The sequence below is a fragment of the Nansenia antarctica genome (assembly GCF_963989245.1).
Source record: "Nansenia antarctica genome assembly, chromosome: 10".
Classification (NCBI taxonomy): domain Eukaryota; kingdom Metazoa; phylum Chordata; class Actinopteri; order Argentiniformes; family Microstomatidae; genus Nansenia; species Nansenia antarctica.
Window position 1 is genome coordinate 356,142 of NC_137680.1, and position 12,802 is coordinate 368,943.

The 12,802-nt window shown below is 45.0% G+C and overlaps 1 protein-coding gene across 1 annotated transcript; it reads right to left on the minus strand.

Annotated features, from left to right (window-relative positions):
* Positions 1-1,005, minus strand: LOC308166210 (free fatty acid receptor 2-like; the record flags this gene model as incomplete). The annotated part of the gene is made up of 1 exon (XM_080540474.1): positions 1-1,005. The coding sequence occupies one exon, from the start codon at positions 1,003-1,005 to the stop codon at positions 1-3; it is 1,005 nt and encodes a 334-aa protein (XP_080396600.1).
* Between the last annotated feature and the right edge of the window lie 11,797 nt (positions 1,006-12,802).

Below are 12,802 nucleotides of genomic sequence, written 5' to 3' on the forward strand. Positions count from 1 at the left end.
TCAGATAGCGTTGATCTCCCCTTGTGTTGGTCCCTTGTCTTTCTTTGTCTCGTTCGCAGCCTCCCGAGAGGACCAGAGCACGTGACAGGACACACACCTGCTCATTCTGGTCCTCACCCCTTTAATCACACTCCCCAGTGTCCCCCTCACGGCGGCGGAAGAGAAATAGAAAATGAAGGGATCCAGAGAGGCGTTGAAGGTGCTCAGTAGAAGAGCCATGTCTCTCCAATCGGGGCTGACTTCCGTAGCGAACCCCACGATGTGTGAGATGTTGTAGGGTCCGAAGCACAGGGCGAACACCACCAGAGTCCCCAGAGCCAATCCGATGGCCCGGAGGCGTCTGCGGCGCCCAATGTGGGGCAGCTTGGAGAGGATGCGGATGAAGTTGATGTAGCAGAAGCTACAGACGATCAGGGGGATGCAGAACAGGACCAGGCAGAGCTCCAAACGGACAGGCAAGAGGATCTGCAGCTGTGCCTCGGTGAACTGCTCGTAGCAGACGTTCCTGTAAGACAGCGGGCCGGTGGAGGAGTTGTTTGGTAGGCGACCGAAGTTGGGGTCGTAGTAGGGCACGATGAAGACAATGCTGAGTTGGAAGAAAGTGAAGAGCCAGAAGAAGATGCTGGCCGCCACGGCGTACTTGGGCCGGCGCTTGAGCGCGTGCTGGATGGGGAAGGCCACGCCCAGGTAGCGTTCCACGCTGACGGCGGTGAGGATGAAGGTGCTGTTGTAGATGGTCATGTAGAAGATGAAGCCCGACAACGGACACAGGAAATAGGGCAGGCTCCAAGTCATGCCGTTGGACACCTCCTGCATCTTGAACGGCAGGAAGAGGAGGAAGAGGAGGTCGGAGATGGTCAGGTTGAGGAGCAGGATGTCGATGGGCGTGGCTTTCTGCCTCACCTTCTTGCTGAAGGTGTAGAAGGCCAGGAGGTTGGCGGGGAAGCCAGTCACGAAGGTGATGACGTAGACAGAGAGGCACAGCGCGGTGTGGCAGTCCTGCATGGCGGTCTGGTGCTCAGCAGTCACTTGATAGCGCAGGGAAGCGAGGTCTGTCACATCGTCTCACTGTGTCTGGGGGGATGAAAGCGTTCCACCACAAGGGGTTTGATCTGTCAGACAGTCTGAGGCTTTGGGGTCTAGGGCTGCTTATTGGGTCAACAGCCTGGAACTAACCCGGTTAGACAGCGTGGTTTTCCTGTCCCCACAATATACCAAAGCTCATCGTTTCTTCAAGGGCTTCAAATTCTGTTGACAATGGAGAATAGAAAGAGATTACTACACTGAGCACAATAAGATCCACCTGTTGTCATTTGATTTTTCCAGGGTGCAGTAGTAGGTTTTTTATTGACAGTTTTGGTTTTAATAATAATAATAATAATAATAATACATTACACTTATATAGCGCTTTTCTAGACACTCAAAGACGCTTTACAAACAAAAAATAAATAAAAGATAAAAATAAATAAAAGATAATAAAAGAAAGTATAGGGGCCTTAAGGTAGTGCTGGGATAATGAGTTATTATTATCTTAGTAATGATTTTGCTTAATAATCACTTAATAATTAATTAATAATCACTTAATGAATCATTTTGCTTAATAATCACACATTAATATAATGTGCATCTATATGTTTGACAGAAACAAATCTAGGTAAAAGGTTAACTACTGTATAATGCACCCGACTCTGTTTTCGGTGAGAAATATGATTGACTGGGTTTTAATGCGGGAACACACAGGAACACACAAATAAAGTCCATTCCATTCCACATGGTGTCTATAGGCTCACGCTTCTGCACTGGAGCTTTAATATTGCCTTATCATTTAACTACCTTACATTTCCTTAGACACACAAACACAGGAGGGTTTATAGAGCTGAGGGCAACGTCCACATGTTGCTGATGAGAACCATGGCTTGACAAACATCCACTTTGGATCAGACTTGTCAGTTGTCAAAAGGTGGTAAATGTAGCATCAGTGTGCAGGATACTTTCTCAGAGTATTTTCACACAAGCTGACAGCCGACACATATTATATCAGTATGTCATGTTCACTGTAGTATTGTGGTATGAATGTATCCTACAGTATCCTGCTCTCAAACACCCGGTCCTGTGACCACATCACTCCTGTCCTCCACTCTCTCCACTGGCTCCCCATCAAAGAACGCATCCAATTCAAAGTCCTCATCCTCACATACAAAGCCCTCCATAGCCTGGCCCCCCCTTACCTGACTGACCTCCTTCTCCCCCACCGCCCTACCCGTACCCTCTGATCCTCATCCATTGTTCCCCTCACTGTCCCACCCTCAAAACTCAAAGGCTTCGGTCACCGTGCCTTTTCACGAGCTGCACCCCGCCTCTGGAACTCTCTCCCTCAACCACTCAGAGACTCAGCCTCACTCTCCACTTTTAAATCCCACCTCAAAACCTACCTGTTCTCCCACGCATACAACCTCCCCTACCCCTAACCATCTCCCCTAACCCTGCCACCCCCCCTCCCCCCCTGGACACGCATACAACCTCCCCTACCCCTAACCATCTCCCCTAACCCTGCCACCCCCCCTCCCCCCCTGGACACGCATACAACCTCCCCTACCCCTAACCATCTCCCCTAACCCTGCCACCCCCCCTCCTCCCCCCCTGGACATGCATACAACCTCCCCTACCCCTAACCATCTCCCCTAACCCTGCCACCCCCCTCCCCCCCTGGACATGCATACAACCTCCCCTACCCCTAACCATCTCCCCTAACCCTGCCACCCCCCCCCTCCCCCCCTGGACATGCATACAACCTCCCCTACCCCTAACCATCTCCCCTAACCCTGCCACCCCCCCCCCCCCCCCTGGACATGCATACAACCTCCCCTACCCCTAACCATCTCCCCTAACCCTGCCACCTGCCACCCCCCTCCCCCCCTGGACACGCATACAACCTCCCCTACCCCTAACCATCTCCCCTAACCCTGCCACCCCCCCTCCCCCCCTGGACATGCATACAACCTCCCCTACCCCTAACCATCTCCCCTAACCCTGCCAACCACCTCCCCCCCTGGACATGTATACAACCTCCCCTACCCCTAACCATCTCCCCTAACCCTGCCACCCCCCCTCCCCCCCTGGACATGCATACAACCTCCCCTACCCCTAACCATCTCCCCTAAACCTGCCACCCCCCCCTGGACATGCATACAACCTCCCCTACCCCTAACCATCTCCCCTAAACCTGCCACCCCCTCCCCCCTGGACATGCATACAACCTCCCCTACCCCTAACCATCTCCCCTAACCCTGCCACCCCCCTCCCCGTTCGTTAACTCTGTGTTCTATGTGGTCATGTTATCTGTTGCTTGTGGTTTCTGTGGTTTCCATTTTTCCCATATTGTCAGCGTCTTTGAGCCCCGGAAAAGTGCTATATAAATATAATGAATTATTATTATCATTATTATTATTATTAAATGTGTCAGACAAGTCATCCATTTCAAATAGACGTACAGCTGAGCCTCTCATGATAGACAGTGTAGTATTTACAGTATAGTACAATACAGAACCTACGTAGGCTAAGAGTCATCACACACGTGGACACACTAACTGATCTTTTGCAAAGAAAACACATTTTTTATAAAGATGTACCTGACCATATGTGTACATGAAGAAAGTATTGATCTGATAAAGCAGGTAAGTCAGAAACAAGTGGAGAAGAAGTTTCACTACTCGTTCTTTTCTTTCATTGGCCGATGACTAATAATGGAGATTCCTTCCTCTCCCTCTGGATTATGTAACCAGGACGATAACGTGAAGGAATTCCAACATGTCCAAACCTCAAAGACCACCTCCAACGTTTTACATCTACAGTGTCCATTCTTTATGTCACCTCATTCTACATCTACTGTACATAAGAAACTTAATTTTTAAATTGAGGAACAGCATCTTACCTCATTCCACAGTGGTTTTCTTGGCACTTCCACTTATAACCGTGAGTCAACTCTGACTACATCACCTTCTCTCCCCTTCTCAAGCTTATTGCTGCTCCAACTAGTGTGCCTGTCTGTTTACAAGATAAACTAAACATTCAGCGCAGACTAAATTATTATTATTATTAGATATATCCAGCTGCAATCTATCTCTCTGGCTCTGCAAACAAGGTTTCTGTAGTAACCGTTGTCCCGTATGTCCGGCGATGAGCGGGATGGTTGGTGAAGGGCTTGAGGAGCGTCTGGTCCGCTGGTTGTTACACTCTGGCTGTTATCCGGACCTACTGGAGTATAAGGGCCATTCTAAAACGTGCACACACACACACACACACACACACACACACACACACACACACACACGTGCACGCACGCACACATACACACACACACACACACAGACACATACACACACACACACACACACACACACACACACAGACACATACACACACACACACCCACAAACATACAGACACACACACACATACACACACACACACACACACACACACACAGACACAGCCACACACGTGCATGGCTGTCCAAACAGCTCTGTTGTTGACCTTCCATATACATCATTCTACCAATGTTTTATACTATGTTTAAAATAGACAGATAAGTCTAATGAACATTGAACATTTTTTCACTTCTGTTATTCATTGACTGATATGTGAGCACAGTGAAATCCCCTCCAGGGCTATGGGCTATGGTCTGGATACACGATACCAAACACAGAACAGTTAACAGGAAGAAGGAAATAAAACCCTGAATAGACAAATGCAGTCAACGGTTCTCGTAATGCTTTTGTCTTTTTTTTGCTAACTAAAATGCAGGGTGGGGGTGTACCGGGGGGGTCGGGGGGGCAGAAACCCTTCCCCATTGCTCTGTTACTCACAAAGTGCCCTCCTGGATGTTTAGGTTTTTTCACATTGCGCTCCCTCCCTAACCCGCAGCACCCCTCCTCCCCCGTGCCCGTTTCCTCTGCCACTCATCACGCCTTTCACAGTTGTTGGCATCGCAAAAACACCCTCAGCCCCAACCCTCAGCCCCGTTGTGCCCCTGTCCTGCATAAGTCTGCACACGCCCCTGACCTGCACTAGTGGTGGACGAGGTGAGGAAGGAAGAGAAGCACACAGAACCATACTCTTACATACTCTTACATTGTAGAAATTAGAGCTTCTTTCTTCCTGTTTAAGTGCTGATTATTGTCTCTTCTCACTGGCAGCAAGACTCCTTTTGAAGTTAGCTTACGTTATGTAAATTGGTGTGAGACACTTTCAAGTGAGTTTCATTTACGCAGATAATGTAAAACACTCCACTTGTGGGGCTTAGGCTATTGTTTTCAAACTGTGTCAGCTGTGGAATGTCTCCTGGCCTTTGACCTCCTCCTCCTTTGATGTCTGGCCAGCGTCTCTCTCCAGTCATTACGTTGTTGTGAAGTTTTCTCACTCCTCAAAGGCATCAGTGAGCACTTTTATCATTTTAATTTTTAATGTGTTTAGGGCATTTCTGCTTTAATGGGATAGAGACGGTAGAGATTGACATGCAGGATGGGTGAGAGAGAGGAGGGATGACATGCAGGATGGGTGAGAGTGAGGAGGGATGACATGCAGGATATGTTGACGGCCGGAATCAAACCGAGGACCCTGCGATTACATGGCTGACACTTTAGTGTGCTACGCCAGCAAGCAAAGCAACTTCTCATTAGATAGTAAGAGTCATGAGTAAAAGAAGTGGTGATGTGGAAGTGTTAAAAGAACAAGTACAGGTGCAACTCCAAAAATTAGAATATCGTGCAAAAGTTCATTTATTTCAGTAATTCAACTTAAAGGGTTAAACTTAGATATTATATAGACTCATTACATGCAAAGCGAGATATTTAAAGCCTTTATTTGTTATAAATTTGATGATTATGGCTTACAGCTTATGAAAACCCCAAATTAAATATCTCAGAAATTGTTAATATTACATGAAATCAATAATAAAAGGATTTTAAATACAGAAATGTCAGCCCTCTGAAAAGTATAATCATGCATATGTACAATGCAATGAGTCTATATAATATTTAAGTTTAACCCTTTACGTTCAATTACTGAAATGAATGAACTTTTGCACGATATTCAATTTTTTTGAGTTGCACCTGTATATTCATGTTGTGTGATACTTCATAAACCCTTCAGTTTATAACAAAAAAACTGAGGTTTTAGACATGCACTTGGACTTATTGGTATTATGCAAGCCAGTATATCCCATTTTGTCAAACATTTGTAAAGAGTGACTCAACAGTAATTTTGTATTGCAAAATATATTTTAATCTCATCAGGATAACCAGACCCTGTAGTATAAATGATGAACCACTGTACTGTAAAGGAAAGAAGTACAGTGTTTACAGTGTTTCTTTGATTGTATTTAAACACAAATTGGAGTGCTAGCCTTACTGTGTGCTTACTTTCTATAAGAAGCAGTATACAAAATGCTTACCAGAGATATTCAAAATAGTATAAGTAAATATAAATACATTTAATAAATTCCAAAATAAATCAAAATATGATACAATAATATGCACACTTATAAGTTCTCAGTCTTTTTTGTGTCAAACAGAAGCTCAACAGATCTGCTAAGCCAGCTAGAAGGTGTAGCGATGTCGCCACTCTACAACGTGCTGTCGTTAGAGCTCTCTCTGCTCTCCTGAGACTTTGAACAGGACAGCAGAGGACAGAAGGCCTTATGGCAACAACACAGCTTCTGCATCTTTTCTACTAGACTCTTCCAGAAGTTTCTCCACGTGCTTCTGAGAGCAGACGAGGAGAAGTAGAAGATGAGAGGGTCCAGGGCAGCGTTCAGGGTGCTGGAGAGGAGGGCGTCTACGCGCCACCGAGGGGTTTCCCAGTTGACATAGCCCACCACATGGGTCACGTTGTAGGGCGCAAAGCACACAATGAACATCACAAGGGTCCCTAGAGCCAGGCAGATGGCCCGCTGCCGCTTCTGTGGCCTGAGGTTCGGCAGCTGGGAGAGGATGCGGACAAAGTTGATGTAGCAGAAGCAGCAGATGAGGAACGGCACACAGAACAGGATCAGGAAGAGCTCCAATCGCACCGGCATCAGGACTTGCTTCTGCTCGTCTGAGAAATCTGCGTAACACACGCCCAGCGTGTCATAGGAGGTGGTGTTGGAGAGGTCAAAGTACTGCATGATGTACACGATACTGATGTGCCCCATGGAGATCACCCAGAAGACGAAACTGGTCACCACTGCGTATAACGGACGTCTTTTCAGTTTGTATTTGATTGGGAAGGCGACCCCTAGGTAGCGCTCAACACTGATGGCAGTCAGGAACAAGGTGCTGTTGTAGATGGTGGTGTAGTACACGTAGTTAGACAACGGACACAGGAACCCGGGCATGTTCCACCTCATGTTGTCCGACGCCTCCTTTATCTTGAACGGCAGGAAGAGGAGGAAGAGGAGGTCTGAGATGGTCAGACTGAGGAGCAGGATGTCCATGGGCGTGGCTTTCTGCCTCACCTTCTTCAAGAAGGTGTAGAAGGCCAGGAGGTTCATGGGGAAGCCCGTCACGAAGGTGATGATGTAGACGGCCAGAGCCACATTGCTACGGACACTTCTCTCTGTGACGTCTGTCTCCGACAGCATTCTGCAAGACAGGAAGGACGCATAAGATGAGCACACAAACATTCCCAAGATGAATGTGGAGCAATTGAAGAAAATTCCTCCACTTGTCTGTCTACCCAGTGGGGTGGTATTACAACTACCTCATGATTTATGAAGCCCTTTCCTTCTTCATGTCTGTGTAGCTAGAGTAGTTTAGCTGTAGTGTAGTCTAGTGTAGTCTAGAGTAGTTTAGCTGTAGTGTAGTCTAGTGTAGTCTAGAGTAGTTTAGCTGTAGTGTAGTCTAGTGTAGTCTAGAGTAGTTTAGCTGTAGTGTAGTCTAGTGTAGTCTAGAGTAGTTTAGCTGTAGTGTAGTCTAGTGTAGTCTAGAGTAGTTTAGCTGTAGTGTAGTCTAGTGTAACTAGAGTTGTTTTTGGACTCATGGACAAAGCTAACATATTGTGGTCTTCAAGCAAGTCCCATTCCAAACTAGCAAGACATGGCCTCTGTAGACACAGTCTCCATCTAATCTAAAGTGTTTATTGTGGTAAACGAGGTACCCATCACAACAATAAAGAGAATGCATCTTGTGCTTCACAACTTGAGTATCCCAGAAGCCTCTCTGCTAATCCCTCTGTTAATACCCAACGCATGCATGAACCCCTAAGCTTCCTTCTATTCATAGTGAAGGAAAATAACAACATAATTCTCCCATCATGACAGCAGTGTTATGCCACCAGGACAGTATTTGAAGAGTGGCTTTAATTCTTACAGAGAAGGGGTTACTTTATTCCCAACTACACTTCCGCTGTTGAAATGATAATCACATATCTTTGGCTAGCAGTGTCACCAAGACAACCTCGGCACAGACAATAACTCTTTGTTTAATAAAATAGGAATTCAGAGGAAAATTGAATTAAAAACCCAAAAGGAGAAAATAGATTTTAATTCCAAGGCTTTCTGCTCACTGCAACAAAACAATTTGACCACAGCATGTGTCAATTATATGGAGAATGGCAATGTCGATTTTACATGGGTAGAAATCAAGGGACGTAATTACTTAGTTTGAACTGGATCCTAGTTCTAAACAACCTCAGGAGATATAAACTGATTAACACGATCAAACACTGTCATCCGATTTTTCATTTTATGCCAAAGCCAATTTGACACTCACAGACTGACACATGCAATCAATATTTGAGCAATCAATTTGTGCTAACACACATCCCTCAGAGGAAAGATGCAGTGATTAAAAAACTGGCCTATGTGGCCTTTGAGGTGTTTATAGAAGCCCAAATGTGCTGTCAAGTCGGCCCAAAGCATGACTCCAGATGCCCACAACAGGTCCTATCATTTTGGGAATGAGGCCAAGTCATACACCTGCAGAATGGAGGTAGTCATACACCTGCAGGATGGAGGTAGTCATACACCTGCAGAATGGAGGCAGCCCACGGCTTTTATTAGTTTATCTGGGGTTGCTGGGCACTGGTGGGGAGGCTGTTAACCCACAGCTGATAGCATGGCTGTTGAGCGCAGGTGTTTTGGTCTAGTACAGTAGTTCATTAAGGCGATGCACGCACTGAAATGCAAATGCAGACGCAGGCAAATGTTTGAGGTTCCAGTCAGAGCTAGTCATGGTTCTCTCATACTTTCCCCTCCATTCTGAAACAGTTTATTTCCTTCATATGATTTCCTCATAGCAAGATAAATCAACGATAACATGACACACAATGTAGAATACATATATATTATTATTGTTGTGATGGGTACCTCGTTTACCACAATAAACACTTTAGATTAGATGTAGACTGTGTCTACAGAGGCCATGTCATGCTAGTTTGGAATGGGACTTGATTGAAGACCACAATATGTTAGCTTTGTCCATGAGTCCAAACACTACTCTAGCTACACTAGACTACACTACAGCTAAACTCTCTAGTTACACTAGACTACACTAGAGCTAAACTACTCTAGCTACACAGAAATGAATATGCTGATGGGTAAGTGGGTAGATAGATGGACAGGTAAGAAGGTGGTTCGCTAGGTGAGTCCTGTGAAGTTCTGGTAATCAGAGCTGAAGGAGCTTCAATGAGAGCTTCACCTGGCTACTGATCACACACACCACACACACACACACACACACACACACACACACACACACACACACACTACTGATCACACACACCACACACTACTGATCACACACACCACACACACACCCACACACACACACACACACCACACACTACTGATCACACACACCACACACACACACACACACACACACCACACACACACACACCACACACACACACACTACTGATCACACACCCCACTCAGCGCCACAGAGCCAAGCACTTAACATTCAGCCCATCATTACAAGAGAAGAGAAAGAGATTGGTCTCAATGACTCAATTTAAGAGAGGGTCATTGGCGAGATAGAGAGAGGCCCATTTGGACCAGGGCCATGATACTGTAATAAGGGCGATGAAACTCTCCAAAGTCACGGCCCTTTCAGTTACATACAGTACTCTACTGCAGTCTACTCTGATATCACCATTGACATAACTTGTAAAAAACACACGAGTGGAGAGGTACATTTATGGTACATGGTACATTTATTGAAAATGTTAATATTTAATCTTTTTCAAAACATCTTGGACAAAATCTAACCAGACATTGTGGTCAATTGTTGATATTAATTAGATTTGAGGTCAAATATCATCAATGATAAATGTTTTACAGTTTTCAAAGCCTCGTATGTCTCCATACTCAACATTTACACAGAGCTACTGATAGGGTTAGGGTTAGAACAAAAAGAGAGCGCTCAATGGGGACAAAGTACATACGGTACATACACATACACAGTACATACATACACAGACACAGTACATACAGTACATACACACACATACACAGTATAGTACATACCTTAATCAGCAAAGTCACACGCCTCCAGGTCAGATGGGGACTAAGTCTCAGTCTAACTAAGCTGTGCTGTGTATGGGTTAACCCTAACCCTATGCTGTGGTGACACAACTCTTACCAAACAGGAAAGAATATCTTCCTTTTTTTATACAGTTGCCTGTAAGTATGGTGACGATTCAATGGCCTCACACTAGAATTTCCATAAAAGGTCTTTGAACTCTCATACTGTCAAGGGAATACAATTGCTGCACTGTGAGCTAAGTACTGCGGATGCATATGTTATGCCGTACCTTTGTCAATGTCATCAGTGACATTTGCAGCAATGGACCTTTAAGCTAAATGACTTGAACACCCCTGAACTGGTTAATGACAGGTTTAATCAAAGATTTTAGTTGAGGGGGTCGAAATCTAATGGGAGCCGTTATCCACCCTGGAAACTAGCTAGATACTGTAGATACTGTAGATACTGTAGATACTGCAGGCTTGCACAGAGATATTTATGGTGGTAGGTTTCATATTTCTTAATATTAATTTGTAGAAGTAGCTTGCCAAAGAAGGTCAATTAAGCGGGAAGATATTTTGCATCACAAATATTTGTACTCATGTCCTGTATATCTGCAATTATTCACAAGGGCAGAGGATCTCTTCAGACTGTGCATGTGCATAACGGTGACTCTCATTAAATGAACAGGACAATGTACTAACATAAAAGAAAAAAATACATGATCATGCAAATAACTGTTATTGCTTTTCTGTCTATGTGTGCAACCAATTACAGTTGAAATAGGTAAGCCATTCATAACTGAACTAAATGTCACAGTAATATCTGTGAATCACCATGATGACGGTAAAGCTATGGTAGGCCTGCACAAATGAACCATTCGTGCTTTTGGGAGCAGATGTGCCTCAGGACACGAGGAGTTGGCTATCAAAAGAAGCTGTGGGAGTTATGAAGCTGTGGGAGTTATGAAGCTGTGGGAGTTAAGAAGCTGTGGGAGTTATGAAGCTGTGGGAGTTATGAAGCTGTGGGAGTTATGAAGCTGTGGGAGTTATGAAGCTGTGGGAGTTATGAAGCTGTGGGAGTTATGAAGCTGTGGGAGTTATGAAGCTGTGGGAGTTATGAAGCTGTGGGAGTTATGAAAATATCTCCAGATTTCTGAGAGTTATTCTGAAACTGTCAGGGAAGGAGGGGGAGATGGGCTTCAGAATGGCAGTTATTTTATTATAGTGTCACATCACACTTGTTGACTTCCCATTAATGACGAGAGTTAAACTATCCAGAACACACTGCCTTGGTAATAAACCAAGAAAGTTATGGCCAAATGCCAATGTTGCAAGTGGCCTGCTATGTTTCACAGACCTGCTATGTTTCACAGACTCTGGCGTATGGAGCTACTTGTTGCATTAGCAAGGATGTTCATCCTGTTCTGAGTGCATGTAGATACACACGTACACAACAGCAACATATTTCTGTGCATCGTAGGTGTTGGTTTGAGGTTTCAGCTATTTGGAATTCACCTTGTGGTTTAAAAAGTGCAAATGTTGCTGAAACCTCAACCCACATCACTGTTTAATTTAAATGCAAGGCTCAATTGTGGCCAGGCCATAACTCAGGCTATGGGTGATATACTGTCTTGAAGGGGAGATAAGAGTAAAAAAAGGAAAATAAAGTATATACATGTATATATATATATACCTCATCCTTCAATTAAAAAGGTACAAGATGTACTGTAGTGACCCTTCCACAGGAAATATAAAAAATAACGTTGTTACCACATCAAATTGAAACCACAGACGGTCTACCGTATCCTGTCACACGACGCACACGCACTGCACACGTGACAGATATGCCACTCTTTTAATTTCCTCAGAAAGATTCATTGTTGCACAACTCACTATTAACAACATTTGTCTTGAGAAATGGCAGTTAGACTGACCGTGCAGTTTTGCGTATGCCCACAGCCCAGCACCCCCCTTGCGCTAATTGTGAAATGAAACAAGGGATGTGTACAGAAAACTTTTCACTGAGGTGACAAAGTCTCTTCATAGAACCCTGAAGGTATCGCTGAAGAAGGTATGATGGGGGTGGGGGGGGGGGGTGCGGGGGGCTATCAGCGGTGTGCCCCCATGGCAGACGCACCATGTCAGATGAGAAGCTGCTGTGTATTTAATCAGGACTGTCGTGACGTTGCGCCGTCTCACCTGACATTTGTGCTGATACAGTCGGCCCGGCGCAGAGCTGATAGATGAAGCGGTGTGATAATTAGAATGCTCTGCTCTTTATCTTTCCCCATAATT